Genomic DNA, 16178 nt, shown 5'->3' on the forward strand with positions numbered 1-16178 from the left:
TGTCTCATCTTTCTTCCATGAAGCAGCTGTTGGGTTTGAAATACCATCCTTGTTAGAAGTCTAGTGCTTATCCTAAAGTGATGATGATGTTTGTGCCCATGATGATGATGTTTGTGCTGTTGAGCCAGTTCCAACTCATAGTGACCCCATATAAAATTTCCGAGGAGCGAGTGGTGGATTTGAACTGCCGATCTTATGGTTAGCAATCCAGTGCTTATCCTACAGTACCACACCATAATTTGTTATAATAGGACATAATGAATGGATTCATGAAAACGTGGATTTTTTTCCTATTTGGTTTTCCTTTTTTAACAAAATTCCTTCTCCTTTGCCAATGCACTTAAATAATAAATCACTCTTATTTTTATTATCTGTGTTTTTTTGCAGCTTAAAATTAGCACATTTAAAAAAAAAATTATTAACTCGTAAGTTATGGTTTATGTTTGACTAGGCTACAATTTTAAGAGCATCCTGGTAGATAATAGAAATTTTTTCTGATACATTAACAAAGTAGAAAAGCATACACATGTAAGGGTTTTGTATTTTGGCTGATTAGTCAGCATGTTTTTATTTGGGCATTGTAATTTAATGAAGACAATTTTCAGATATAAATAATCAGTAGCATTCCCCCACTATGACATTTAAGGGGGATGAGGATCCTCTTAAGATGAACAGTTAGCTAATACTCTGACCCAGTGACAGTGACAGAGATTGCCTTGGGGAGGATATAGCTTGATATCCACCCCGCCACCCCCCCACCCAAAAAAAAGGAGACTGGACTGAATGCACTAGTGAAAGATAAAAGACATTTGAAAAGTCTACATTCACCATAAAGAAAAAGGTTCCTAAGCAATTTTGGATCATTCATTTCTCTAATTATTGACTACCCTACTGCTACCCTCCTGATTTAATGCTGCAGAATCAGCACTGAACTTAAAACCACAAAGTCAGCAGTTCAAACCCACCAGCTGCTCCTTGGAAACCCTATACAGGGTCGCTATGAGTCAAAATCGGCTTGATCACACATAACAGCAAACACTATATGAGAAAGGAGCCCTGGTAGTGTAGTGGGTTGTACAACGGGCTGTTAATCAACACTTTGAGTCCACCAGCTGCTCTTGGAGAAAGACAAGGCTTTCTGCTCCTGTGAAGACTTATAGCCACAGAAACCCTACCCTATATGAGTTTGCTAGGAGTTGGAACCAGCTCAATGGTGCACCACCACCACCACTACTATAGAAGCACTGTGAGACAAAAGCTAGGCATAGAAAGAGTTGCTGCTTTCAAGGAGCTTACAGTCTGGAACAGAAGAGAGCCTAACAAGGCAAGTCAATGGATGAATGACATGCTGATCAGAGTCTAGATTGTATACAAAGTAGAATGCTAGAAAGTGGTTAATTTTATGTGGGGGATGGGATAGTGAGGAGTAGGAAATTAGGGCTTTACAAAGGAAGCATGTTCTAATTACTTCAATAACAAATGGTACTTTGCCAGGCAGACAATGGCAATAAAGAGTTTCTCTGAGTCAGGGAAAGGGCATGGAGGCCTAAAAGTATAATGTCAAGAAATACAAAGAGCTCAGTTCTACTAGGTGGTATTAAGCAAAGGGAAGAGTAGTAGCAAATGAGGTCCAAAAAATAGGTCAAAACCAGATAATGAAGTAAAGCAGAAAGAAACTTAATTTAGGCTTGATTTTCTGTTACTCTCAGTAATTTGGTAACCAGTCCAGTGACTAAGGTTACAATACCTTCTGCTTTTGTATGATTTTTACCTGGTAAATAGGAGAACAGTTACTGCTTGAATTTATTTTTTTCCTTTTCTAGTATAGTCTTTCCAAGATAATTGTCTAATAAGACAATTATTTGAATAAAGTCTTCCTTTTTTATAATAATTAGTTATACCATAATTGCTAGGCTAAGTTCATTAATCCTATTTTTCTTAATGAGACTAATGTGTCTAAATGTTTGATATCTACACCTATTTGCCATTTTAAAAAGACACTTGAGAATTTCATAGTTCTCAGATTTCATGATTTCCTCATTCTTGCATAACAATTCTTTACATTTTTCCTGTTTAGTACTTTTCCACATTTTTATACTTATATACATTATTACATTTTTATATGTAATTGATAAAGTACTTTTTTTCTATTTATATGTCTTCATTTCTATTACATGTCTTCATGGCAAAAAATACCAAAGGAAAAGAAAGGATTACCACAATCTTATCTGTTTTGTCAAATCCAATGTGACAGTATCGTCCACATATGCCAGTCTAGACAGTTGGGTCACATCTCAGTGCACCAGAAGGATGATAGAAAACTCCATCAGGGCATGGACAAACTATTCCATAAAACAACAAAGCTTAAAGTTTTTCTCCTTTTTTTTATTAACTTCTCACTTGTGCTAGTACAGAGTTTTGTTGTTGCTTTCTTATAAACCCTGTGCATCATTGTTTGTGTTGATGGTATACTCATATGCTCACACCTATTACTTATGTGCAAGTTTTATTCTAGTCCTTGTTTAAATGTAAAAATGGCAGTAAAATCAGATGCTATTTGGGCATTTCAGAGACCAAAGAGTAAAGAACGTAACGCTGAAATTAGTCTTTAGCCATATTGACATAGGAATTGCAGTGGTTTTCATCTATTATTTTTCTTATATTAAGCATATGAGTTTTTGCATTGAATTTTTAATAACTCCATACAGGAATTAAACTATAGGCCACAAGTCTCCCCATTTTCTTCTAACTGCTTTTTCTTTCAAGCACTAGAATACAGTCTATTTAAACCTTAACTTTTGCTTGCCAAACCACTGTTACTGTCCATCTGTTCATGCCAATTGTAAAGAAGGTTGGTTTTAGTGAAGCTTTGCATTTCACATAAGGTATGTGAAGTGAAATTTCACAAGGGACATGATGGATCCTGATTCTTAGTGATAAACCTTTGGGGCCATCAGGGTTGGCATATGGTCCAGTATGATATGAAGGCTTGGGTTCCCTGGCTTCACTTCTTTGGCGTGAAGCTGATAAAACCTGGCTCTTGAGTATTATTTCACTGGACACCAATTATGGGCAGCAGGAACTGCCCATTTAACTCTCTGTGGGAAGGAAGCCCAGAGAGCATTCACAATGGTACCATTGTCGAGTCACAAACTGCTCTGAACAGCTTGACAGCACTAGGGAGGAGGGGAAGGGTTGCTTTACTAATTGCTATTCAGAAAAGAGAAGGAGCAAAAATAGCTATTGTAGAAGTGATGTTTCTACATTTACTTGCTCTCTTGATAGTGTTGACTTTTATTTAGCACATAGCTACTATCAAAAGGAAAGCAAATGAATGTATTTAAGTAACCACCTGTAGTCATTCCTTATTAACTTGTCATTATCTATTTTCAAACCATCAGACTATAGCAGAGCAGAAATAGGTTTTGCTTTATAATATCTTTTCTGTTTGGATGAAAATAATAATTTTTTTATATTATTAATTTTTTTTAAAATGAAGGAAAAAAAGTTTTTCAATGTAAAAACTGCCAATTTACATTTAATTTGAACCACCACAATTTATATGCCAAATAATACAAAAGACAAATTTGAATTGCAGGCATCTAGAATTATAAATATATGACTTAGAGACAACTTGTACTTGCCTTTTAGTGTTGTATAAATTTGGCCTCACTTTGAGAATATTGTACCAACTCCTATTTATATGGTGGTTTGTGTGCCATCGAGTCAGTTCCGACTCAGCGACCCTGTATGGAGTTTGAACTGTCAATCTATGGTTAGCGGTCCATTGTTTATCCAATAGCACCACACGAGGACTTGAACCAACACCTAATTACAACAAATTCTTCATCACAGTTATCTTTACTTGCTGCTCAGGCAGTTTTTTAAATCACTGAAAGGCTTCAAGCCTTTTCCTGAACTAATGCTAAGGCTAAATGTTCTTGCTTATCTATAAACTGGAGTCTGGTGTGGCACTGTGGATTAATGTGCCAGCCTGCAAAGACGTTTGAACTGCAAGGTCAGCAGTTCAAGCTCACCAGCTGTTCCTCAGAAACCCTAGTATACAGGGTTGCTATGGGTCAGGACTGACTCGACAGCACCTAACTACAACAGCAGCAGTAATAACATCTATAAATTACTATTAGGAACAGCTCTTGTCTGTAACCCAGGGTCTACCTGTACTCATTCATTTTAGAATTCTCAAATATTGTCTGGACATATACAAAGTATATTCATATAGAAATTATTACTTTTCTACATAGCAATTGTAAGTGCTAAAAGCTAAAAACCAAGTGTTGTAATATTAAATAAACTAGATTTAGCACTTAAATGTGTAGCTCATAACTATTGCAATCATACATGATTATCTCACACTTTTGAATCTGTCTGTTAAAATACATGAGAGTTGTTTCCTTATTTATCATACTATATGCCCTGATATTTGTATAAACACTCCTCTTGGCCGTTTCATATTCTTGTGGTCAGTCTAATCAGCAAGCATTTGGTCACTCTGATGCAAAGAAGCAGTTATCTACAACCTTTAAAAAAAAAAGATTATTTTCCTGAGATCACAGTCATAGATTTCCATAGATTATTTTATTCAGTTGAATACAAGTTGGCTATTATAATATTTGAACTGATGCACCATATATCCTTAAATAAAATCAGAGAGATGTATTAGTAAAACTTTTTTTTTTTTTAATTGGGTGCTCTTGCCAAATTGGGGGAAAATCAAATGCAGATTTTGTAACATTAGTAACAGTCTATAAAATTTATTAGTATCCCATCTCCTCATCTGCCCTTAAGTGATTTAGTAAATGGGCACAAGAGCAATATTTCAAAACCAGTAATTCATTGAATTCCCATTCTTCCTTTTACTGCAGAATAGATTATATTTAAGTCAAGATTAATGGATAGATTTTGATGTTAAAGTCCAGTCACTAAGCCTACCATTCCCTGGGGGCATATAGTGCATTAGTTTAAGCCAATATATTGCTTATCATAGATTCTATGACACTGTCTTAAATGACAGTTTGTGGTACTTAGTTACTACTTACTATGTTAATAAAATCACTCTTTTTTTTTTGTATTCCCAATAATTATAGCATTTAAACAAAAACTTAATTAAATTAGTGTACATTTAAGTGGAGATTATTCTTAAGTAAATGTGCACTGTAAAATTTCAACTATTTGATTATTTTTTTTCTCTTTCTTCTGACAGGGCCCAAGTTTAGTATTTGGTGGTGGTGGTTATGTGCCATGGAGTCGGTTCGACTCATAGCAACCCTGTACAGGGTTTCTGAGGCTGTAAATCTTTACAGGAGCAGAAAGCCTCATCTTTCTCCCACGGAACAGCTGGTAGTGTTGAACTGCTGACGTTAAGGTTCACAGCCCGATTCGTAACCACTACTATACCAGAGCTCCTTAAGTTTAGTATTTAGTTCATATATATACACTAATTTCACTCAAGTGTGGTGTACTGACATCTTTATTCACAAAAGGAAAAACACAAAATGATGTTCCTAGTATCTCTCTCCCTTCCCCCCCCCCCCATCACCACCACCCTTAGTGTTTTTAAAACCCTTAATACTAATGATTCTGAAGTAGTTCTTTACTGGTTATGAAAGTCTTATAGTTAATGATAATACTTTTTTTTTTTTTTGACATAAAATAATGTGTATGATTTATTGAATTAACTGATGATCTTCTCTGTAAATCTTCACTAAAGTCATAATAAAACAGTAATTTAAAAAAGGAATAAAACATATTTCTTTACATACATTAATTAAATCACAATGATGAGTAAATAAAAAAGCAATGTGAAGAAAGGATCATGTGCTATGATATCCATTATATATTTTAAAAGTTGCTGTTGGTAAATACCTTTGAGTTGGGTCCTACTCATAGTGACCCTTACAGGGTTTCTGAGGAGCAGCTGGTGAGTTTGAACCACCGACCTTGTGATTCAAACTGACCTTGCGGTCCAGTGCATTATTCTGAAGCATCATACCAGAACTCCATACATACACAGAATATTGTTGTTGTTGTTAGGTGCCATTGAGTCAGTACCCGCTCCACTCATAGCAACCCTGTGCACAGCAGAACAAAACACTGCCCAATCCTGGGCCACCTCACTACTGTTGCCATGCTTGAGTCCATCGATGCTGCCACTTGGCCAATCCATCTCGTTGGGGGTCTTCCTCATTTTCTCTGACCCTCCACCTTACCAAACATGATATCCTTCTCCAGTGACTGGTCCCTAATGATAATACTTTTAAGCCTATCTTATCAAGAATGACAGCACAGATTTTAATTTCATTAAATATGAAATCCAGGTAACATAACTTAGTTTTTATTTTAGATTTTTTTGCTTCGTGCAACTTTCACGAAAGTGAAATAAGTGTACATGTTTGATAGTTATATTGGTGTGTTTTGCAAACCACCAGTGATTATTAAATTATTAAATCAGAAAGATTTTTCAGAACCTTTGGGTAGGCCTCAATTTTAATCCTCTTTATTTCATATTAATCTTTTCAAAGTTATGTACATGAACTTTGGTAGAAGTGGGTTTATCAATCTTAACATTTTCATTTAGTAATTGACTGATTTATAAGCAATTATATATGTTCCAAATTTTATTCAACTCAGCTTTCAATAATAGGGCTATCCTCACACTGCCTTAGCACCTGTTATGGATTTTGAGTCATCTGGCAGCCCATGGGACTTAGATAAAGAAGTACCAGGTGTCCTGCCTGTCTCCTAATTGAGACGCAGTGAAAACAATATAGACTTGGCAATATGGTTAAAAGGATGGATTAAAGCCCAGTTTTTGCCTACTCTGACAAATCACAGCTTTTCTTCATGATGTAGATAGTATCAACTACTGTAGAGTTTTGTTAGTATAAGACCTCATAAAAATCATAAACAATTTATCAGAACCTGTTGCCGACTTTCAGAAGAATTTTTTAACACAGTGTAAGTAGAACATTACTTATACCAAGATTCATGTTGTTTGGTGGTGGTGGTGGTTATGTGCGTGTTGTTTAGGAGAATGTTATTTTTACTCACTATGAACTAAACTGCATGTTTCTTGAAGAAATTGACTACCATGGGAAATAAATGAAATTTCATTCCTTCCGCCCCCCCCCACTACATTATTTCTCACCAGATTTTGATTTATAAGTAAAGAGTATAGCTTATTGCCATCTTACAAATGAACAGTACCTATTAGTCCAGGGGATACTTAATTACCCTATATAATTCAGGAAAATATTCTACTTTATTACTGATAATAGTCATATTATCTTTGAGATATTCTTGCAAAATAGATAAGGCCCTTTTTTATATCTCAATAAAATTCTTACTAAGAGAATATGCCTCAGGCTGTTTAATGATATTTCAAGGCCTTTTAAAATACTAAAACACCAAATGTGGTATGTTTTTTCATTTTTATTTTAGTACACATACAGAATTTTCCTGAGAATTTACTATTCTGGCATGTAAACAACTACTATCAGAAATTTATAACCTTAGAATTTAAGCTAATATTTTTTTGGGGGGAGGCATCCTTGAACCAATGAAATACCTAATATACATTTTCCCTCTGCACAATACCCAAATCACTGAAGTTGAAAGAGCTCCCCCTGCCCCACCACACACACAAAAAAGACAGCTTTACTGTTGAGTCAATTCCAACTCCTACAGACCCTGTAGGGCAGAGTGGAACTGTCTCATTGGGTTTCCAAGACTATAAATGTTTATGGAATCAAACTCCCACATCTTTCTCCTGGGAAGCAGTTGATAGGTTTGAACTGCCGACCTCTCTGCACTACAGTGAGCTACCAACTAAAAGGGCAGCTCTACCAGTCAATAACTTTACTTTTCCAAACAAATCTCTTACTTGTACTCTCCATCAAGGCAAGATTTATTGCTGAGTAAATACTTTTGCTGATTGTGCTGTTTCCTGAAAGTAATGTTAGATGTTTCCTACCTCTTATTCAGCTGTCCGAGATATTCTCAATAAACAATGCCTTATCTTGGGGTAGACCTTCTCAAGATGACTCTTTTTAAAAACTAAATATTTAAACTTTCAAGTGTTACTTTTTTGTAGGTATTATTACATCTGTTCTTATGGTATGCAGAGCAGTTTTTGAAATTTGCCTAAAATGGTTTTGAAATTATCCTTTATTTAATTTATACCTATGAAGGTATTCTCAAAGATATTTTCCCTCTCCCTTCTCTATAGATTTACACATAAATTGAATAACTTTAACTAAATTCATTCTCATTCTGCTGTAGAGCTTATGAAAAATTTAAGAATTTCTTTAAAAATTGTCAGAGTCATTGGACAAAGTGTTTATTTCAGTGCTTTATCGTAATAAGCTGTAAATACATCAACATTTATAAAATGTCTTCTGTAGGTAATTACTGTAACTAAATTATTTAAAGAAGTAATCATCAGTTTCATTTTCCCTTACTGTTATATCTTGCATATTTATACATTGTGCTTTATTCACTTTTTCTTATTCCAAAAGCTAGCAAGATCAAGTAGAGAAGTAGAACTAAACTCTAGCTCACAAGGGAGATTCCAGCCCTTTCTCTATATCCAATTCTAAGCAAGTTCCAACTGTATTTGTCCACTTGTATTTGAATTTAGGAAGCCAAATCGGGATTAACAAATGGTCCATCAGTGTAACAGACGTCTCCTAATCTACTCTTGTCTATCCAACTTCATTCATTTCTTCATTTGTAAAGTCACTGAGTGCAAGTTAAATCTTTGTTAGGCGCTGGAAATATAAATATAAAAAGACATGTTCTTGGTCTTTGCCCTCATGACATATATTAGTCTGTAACCAGGTAAATTGACAATATTTAAATAACATAAATATAGTTGACTGGAATACTGGTCTCTCTAAAATGAAGTAAAAATATAGAAGGACCACCAAAATCTGCTCTCAAGAATCAGGGACAGTAACACTTTCTAAAGAAAATATAGTTTATTAGGAAAACAAGCATGGGAAAGAGGTACATACAGTGCTTACTGATTGATTTCCCAAGCATGAGGAAACCATGATTTATGGTATTCACTGATTTTTTTAAATGTAAATATTCCCCATAGCCAATTTTAAACTGCCAATGATGTAACAATCAGCTTACAAACTTTATGAAAATTGTAGAGTTGGTTCTTAACTGCTGAACTTAAGTAGCACTCCATCCAAAAAAGTTATAAGTACTAGGCAAAATTTTAAATTTTTTTATAGGGAGTACTGCTTTCTTTCCTGGTGTGGCACAGTGGGTCAATGCGCCAAACTGCAAAGCTGTTTGAACTGCAAGGTCCGTGGTTCAAGCTCACCAGCCGCTCCTTGGAAACCCTATATAGGGTCGCTATGGGTTGGCACCGACTCGATGGCACTTAACAATAACTTTAATATCTGCACATAATTATGGTTTTTATAATTCCTTTTTTGTGAGAAAATGTTTTATTGATAAATCTTCACATTATTGTTATATACTGTCGAATTGGTTCCGACTCATAGCGACCCTGGACTGAAGAGGGTTTGAAGTGCTTTGATGGTGGTGGTGGTTATGTGCTATGGAGTCGGTTACGACTCATAGTGACCCTGTATAAGGTTTCCAAGGCTGTAAATCTTGAAGGGAGCAGAAAGCCTCATCTTTTCTCTCGCTTGAACTGCATTAGGCCTTTCTAAAATGTTATTTATAAAATCAAACTTTATCGATTTTTCTAAATTTAAGTAAAATAGCTATGTCATTTAACTGCTCAATTTTATCATAATAGGAATTTGAACTCATAATGAATCATATCACAAAATGAATATGATAATTCTGCATGTTATTCATTTTCATTATAATATCTATGATGCTTATTCAACTTCATGTTTTAAAATATCTCAGCACTTTAAAGATTACTCTTGAGAATACTTATTGTTGTTCTTTATAGCACATATACTTGTATAGACATATAAACATACATCTCTGCATACACTTATTTATGTATTTCATGTATACATATACACAATTTCTGCTTCTGTGAGACCAGTCACATATGAGCTAAATATTTATACAACATACCAACAATGCTGAAAATAATCACAAAACTGAAAGCTTGCCTTTTCTAACAGGAATACCTGTTCACAATTGCATATTGTACTATTAAGAAAATTATTTGGAGACTAAAGAGTTGCTTCTTAAAAACCAAATCTATTCTCTCTCTATATTAATGAAAGTGAAATACTTGGTACTAATTAAATTCCTAAGTTACCTTTTTTTTAGTTTTGCGTTTTTCCCCTTGAGATGTCAGTTTCCTCATACTGAAAAAAATAAAAAGCTGGGCAGATAAGATATATCAAGAGTTCTTGCACATAAAAATAGGTCTGTTTCTAAAACTGGCATTGAAAATTATCCTCCTGGAGACAGCAGTTTACCAAGATTTGAGCCAAAGGGTCAGACAGATGTAGAGGAACTTTTGGATTACCCTTCTTTGTATCCTGTATCTTAAACATCTATGTGCAGTGAATAGGAACAGGTGGTAGTATCCCCACTTAACATACGGATAAACTGTGGCACACAGAATGCATGTCTTATCAGGACCAGGCTGAAATTAACCTCCACTTTCTTGACAGTTGGTCTGGAAACAGTGACAGAGTACCATTAGTAACTTCATATATACATTTAAAATTTTAAGTCGTTATTTTAAATGTATAATTATGTTAACATTAAGGAAATCTATAATAAATATTAAACTGTTATAGAAATGCATATTTCTCTATTATTTTTAGAATAGTCGTATTCCTCTCTTCTTTTTATGCTTTTGCAAAAAAAGTAATAGTAAAGAGGATTAGTGGATAATTATGTTGCTATGATTGTAGCACCTGTGTGTTATTTTTTCCGACTGGCTAGTTCTGTGTTAAAGATTTCTACCAGGTAAAAGTCTCCCGCATCAAATGATTTTTATTAGCTAGTTGGGCTTTTTTTCTTGTTGCTGCTTTTAACCTGTACATTGTTTTAAATTTACAACAAAAACCTTCTTAATTCAATTTATACCTGTACATTAAAGTTTTGTTCTGAATTTTTTTTTTGTCAGTTTACCTTTACTTCTTTATCATCTCACACTTTTCAGTTTCTTTAAATTTCAATGCCAATGGCAACACACACTCACAGTAGGAGTACAGCTTGAGTTGCCCTGTTGTTGCTAGCCATCAAGTTTGTGTATGCCACTCAATTTGTTGGTACTAATAACTCTTCCCTAGAGAGCTGCCTTTTAAGGAATAAGAGCCTAACCTATTATAAGGAGATATAGGAATTAACTGCTCTGGATTATGGTTACAATTGCAGATGCTAACAGCACTGTTTGGAACTTTATCATTATCTCAATCACAAAAAGCTCCTTGTTTATGGACCCAGGACTGTGTTTTTAAGTATTTGGAGTTCATTATGTCCTCTTATTATATGTTTTCTATCTTAAAAAGAGAAAAAGATGTATATAATGTAAATTGTGTTGCTGTACATTTATTTGGCTACAGTCAAAGAATAGTTAGCTTTTAGAAGGTTGAATTGCCTAAAACAGTAATTATTTACTAAGGTAGCAGTATTTTCTCCAGCTAACGTCCACAAAAAGGAAACTTCAGACATTAGCCCTCCATAGTATATGAGCACTGCATTTTTTAAATGTAAACTTTACTATTAACTGATTTTCTTTAATTCTGTCACCTATACTTGAACTTTTTAAATATTAGTTTAGAAAGCATGGTTTCCATTATTGAAGGTTTGTTATCATCTTATTACATAATTAAGCATTTTTATATTAAATGAATGCAGTATCTGGGAAGTAACCTCATTTGCATAATTTGTTTCATTTACCTGTGATTTGAGATTTCTTAAGAGTTTTCCTGTTAAACCTCCTTCTTTTAGATAATAAAATAGAATCACTCTCCAAAATGTATATAATCTGGATATTCATGTTGTTGGTTTGATAAATTTTTATTTATAGGAATATCCTCTCTGCTTTAGAAATATTAACATTTGCTTTCTTTCTGCCTAATTTTTGTGTAAATTCTAAGTTTAATAAGATAAAGTAAAATATTGCATTTATAGACTCTCTGAAAGTAGAGCATTTTAGAAGCAGGTAGGTGTCTCCACCCTACTTTTCATGAAGCATTTTACCCATTCAAGCAGACTTTTAAAAACAGCTTGTTTTGATAGCAGACTGTTCTCCTGTGGGCCTTCAGCCTTTGCTTCCTGGCAGCACCTTTGGTGCGAAAAGAGAGTGATCAATTGGGAGACTATCAGTGCCAGCATGCATAGAGTGATAAGTTAACACACCACTGGGAATTTCTAGGGCCCACCAAGATACTTCACTTCTAATGTGCTAACAAGCTCATTTTTCTACCTCTTGCCTCTTCAGTTATTTTTTTTCTCAGAAGAGCTTAGAAGTTGAGTGCATCAGGCATAATGAAAAGCTCTGTAGGAGGGAGAAGCAATAACCCCATTTTTCCCTTTTCAGCCAAATAGAAAATTAGTTTCTGGTAATACACAAAGGCCAGTATTTTTTGTACAAGGGGCACTGCTGTGAATCAAAGGACTCTATTAACTGCAGAAAATTCGGCAGCTGTGAATCTCCCCCAATGAAAAAAGTACTTTCCAACAAGTTGTGAGATATGTGGTATTATTTAGATTGAACCTTCAGTTTCATCCTCTTCCATTTATCACCATATACCTTCTTTAAGAGTGTCCTGTTACTTTTCTATGTTAAGACTCAAAAATATCTGTCATCCTTCCATAAGATCCTTATTGTTGATCATTTTAGCATCTTGTCCTATTGCCATCCATTTCAGAAGTAATATTGTTTTGAAGTTCAGTCCCATTGACAAGAATTTGAAAATAATGAATTGCAAAAAAAAAGTGTTTTTTAAATTATAAACTCTTGTTAAATCAGATGCATAACAAGTTATAGTCTAACATTTAAATTTTATTTTGTCTTCTTAATCAGTAATCTTTGTAAAATGTAAACAGACTTATGGTATCTTCCTTTGAATGACCAGTTATTTTAAAAATAATTTTTCTCCCTCTAAAATTGTTTTTATTGGTCTTGGCTGTAGAGTTGGTCTGTTGTTGTTAAGTACCATTGAGTCCGTTCTAAATCATAGTAACCCTGTATAGGATTTCCAAGGAGCAACTTGTGGATTTGAACCACCAACCTTGCAGTTAGCAATGCAGTGCTTATCTTGCAGCATCACACTAGGACTCCAAGTTGGTCTACATTTCCTAGAATTGCATAGCTAAAATAAATGAACTGTAATTTTTTTTCTCCTCAAAATGAGAATAAGGAATTTTGAGGGAAAATTCTAAACTAAGTTTGGAAAAAATTCAATGAAAAAAGAACTAAAAGGAAAAATTTTAATTATCCTTCATACTTATTTAAATGTCTTATGCAAAGCCCTTCAGTATAGCACAGAGTCCAGCAGGAAAACTTTTAAAAGTTGTAGAAGAAAGGTTAACTGATTTCTCAGTTCAGGAACTATATGACATGAAGTCAGCATGTGAGTTTTTCCTGATAATTGTATGTTGCTGCCTGCTGCTCTACATTTTGACAGCCATTTCCATAGTTGCTTTCGTGAACAAGAGAAATATTCTCTCTCTTTCTCGCCCTCTCTGTGCTAACAGCACAATCAGGCCTGCTGAAACAGGAAGCCTGGAGTGGGTTGTTCAAAAGCAACAACACTTCAAGGTACTGGTTGCTTGTCAATAATATCAGAGGAGAAAATGTGGTGAAAGAGAAGTACAGTATTTTTCTGTCAGTGTCAGTGCCCTGTAGATGCTTTGTTAGCCAGTATTTCGGAGTCCTGTGGACTCTTTGCAAATATTCCTGCTTGTTTCAGTGTTATAATTGACTCGGCATTTTTGCCTGACATACAGATTCAGTTATGTATTTATCTTAACCGCATGGAGTTATTCAAGGATTACCGCAACAGTAGTCTTCCATTCAAAATGAGAACAATTGTTGTGAAAATGCAGGGTTTTTAGAAAGAGAAGATATGCAGGAATTTTCCACAATAGATCTTTACAAATAAAAATGATGTCGAATTTGGACACAGTATCTTAAACATTATCATAATATTTATTGTATGGCTTTTGAGAGTAAATCTACAAATCAAAATTGATAAACAAAATGAGCCTAGACTGACCTGATAGCAGTTGAATCATTTCTCAAGTAAACTATTGTCTTTCTTTCTGACAACAATTTAGAAGTATTATCATTATTTTTAAATAAATATCTCTCTATTAATCTGTCATTTATAGCAGTATGCTTAAGAGTAAATTCATGTTAAATACTATACAATAATTTTACTCTTTAAGAAGCCATACTTTGAATGATACGCAGGAACAGTTTAATATTTAAATTTTTTAAGAGGTAATGGTTTAGCATTACTAGTAGTAGTACTTATTGATAAGATCTATTTTCCAATGTGATTTACATTTAAATTCATCCTTAACTAAAGAAAATCAGCTATGAGGAGAGAGCACGGTATCTGCAAACAATTGTTCAGCATCATTTAGAACCAACCACATTTGAAGATTTTGCAGCACAGGTTTTTTCTCCAGCTCCCTACCATCATTTACCATCAGATGCTGGTAAGATGAAAAGCAAGTATTAACTACTTGTAGTTATTGAAACTTTAAATGCAATACCCTTTTGTTCTAAAAACTCATAAAATATTAGAAAATTTGATAAAAAATTCCATCATTGAAATAAAAAGATTATTCCTCATTGTTTGGTATTTGAATTTGGCCTGTAAATTTGATTTGTACTTTCTTTTACCTAAGTGCACTTCCTTTCAAACTCAGCAGTCTTAATAAAAGTACATGCACCACATTTTATCTGAGATAACGGAGCAGTGACTATTTTGTCTCCAGGGATCGTTAATGAAGTTTCTGCAAAAGAAACAAGTTCAGCATGTACTCTCTCTGAACTTTAGAGGATTAAATTTGATGGCCAAAAATACTGTCTTCTCATTGCTAATCTTTAAAAATAAAGCTAAAATAAGTGGTCTAGATTTACAAATGCTTAATACAGTAATTTATGTTACAATATTTAAAGATTTTAAGAGGGTACTGCATTTTTACAGTTAGCTAATTTTGAAGAAATCAGTAAGAAAATAAAACACTTGTGGCCATCCTGTTCTTTAATACCTTGCACTCCTTATGATTGTTTCATTTATTTTATGTTCCCTCTTTAGATCATTAAATATCAGTTCTGTTTGTCTGAAGGTAAGACAAAGTGTCAACCAAAACACCCTCTGTTCTTCCATTTCCGTTCCTAAAAATTAGCAAACCACATTCAGCTTGTAACTTATACCATAAGCAAACTTAACATTGTCCTGGTTCATACTAAATATTTCAGAAATTGTCACTAAATTCTTTCCAGAGTTATACTTACTAACCCAGGTCTGCATGAAACACTAACACTGGTATTGGGATAAAAACAAATAAACTAATAATAGAACCCTTTGTTGAAGTTAGTTACACCTTGTATTGACCTTTTTGTATCTGAACATGAAAAAGTAATACTACTGAACTGAAGGGATGTGTCTTTGTATTTTGTAATGTGTTGCATTCATCAAATGGTTATTTTGTTGTGTGCTTTGCACTTTACTTGTTGTTATGTGCCATGGAGTTGGTTCCGACTCATATCGACCCTGTGCAGGGTTTCCGAGGCTGTAGATCTTTACAGGAGCAGAAAGCCTCATCTTTCTCCCCTGGAACAGCTGGTAGTTTTGAACTGCTGACCTTGAGGTTGGCAGCCCAACTTGTAACCACTGGGCACCTGAAATGCAAAGATGACTATTTATTGTGGTACTCAAAGGAAGTAGGAAAAGAGAATATACTTCAAGTTTATCATTATGAACTTTCAAATTCTATTTAAGTAAGTTTTCTCTGTATTAAGTAAGTTTATTTGAAGAAAATTAATTCCTGTACTTCTCAACTGAGGTTTAGTCAATGAAATTAAACCTCCATTCCTATCATTATTTAATTGGCCATTTAAAAAATAATTCTATTAAAAAAAATCTTAGAGCCTTTTCAGTTAGTATACAAGACTTAGCAGAAAGAAAATTATATTTTTTCATTCTATTAGGTTGAAACTCTTAAAAAGATAAAAAGTC

The 16178-nt window shown here is 34.1% G+C and overlaps 1 protein-coding gene across 4 annotated transcripts in view; it reads left to right on the forward strand.

Moving 5' to 3' along the window:
* RALGAPA1 (Ral GTPase activating protein, alpha subunit 1 (catalytic)) overlaps window positions 1-16178 on the forward strand; it is a 261272-nt gene that overhangs the window by 236027 nt on the left and 9067 nt on the right. For 2 of the 4 annotated variants that reach the window (XM_006835339.1, XM_006835338.1), the window contains 2 exons: window positions 14525-14649; window positions 15692-15694. In XM_006835339.1, coding sequence (XP_006835402.1) covers window positions 14525-14649; window positions 15692-15694 — 128 coding nt within the window. Of the gene's footprint in view, window positions 1-14524; window positions 14650-15254; window positions 15286-15691; window positions 15695-16178 lie in introns of all 4 variants that reach the window. The other 2 variants (XM_006835341.1, XM_006835340.1) reach the window with 2 other exon arrangements.

This window comes from Chrysochloris asiatica, unplaced genomic scaffold (genome assembly GCF_000296735.1).
Source record: "Chrysochloris asiatica unplaced genomic scaffold, ChrAsi1.0 scaffold00017, whole genome shotgun sequence".
NCBI classification, from domain to species: domain Eukaryota; kingdom Metazoa; phylum Chordata; class Mammalia; order Afrosoricida; family Chrysochloridae; genus Chrysochloris; species Chrysochloris asiatica.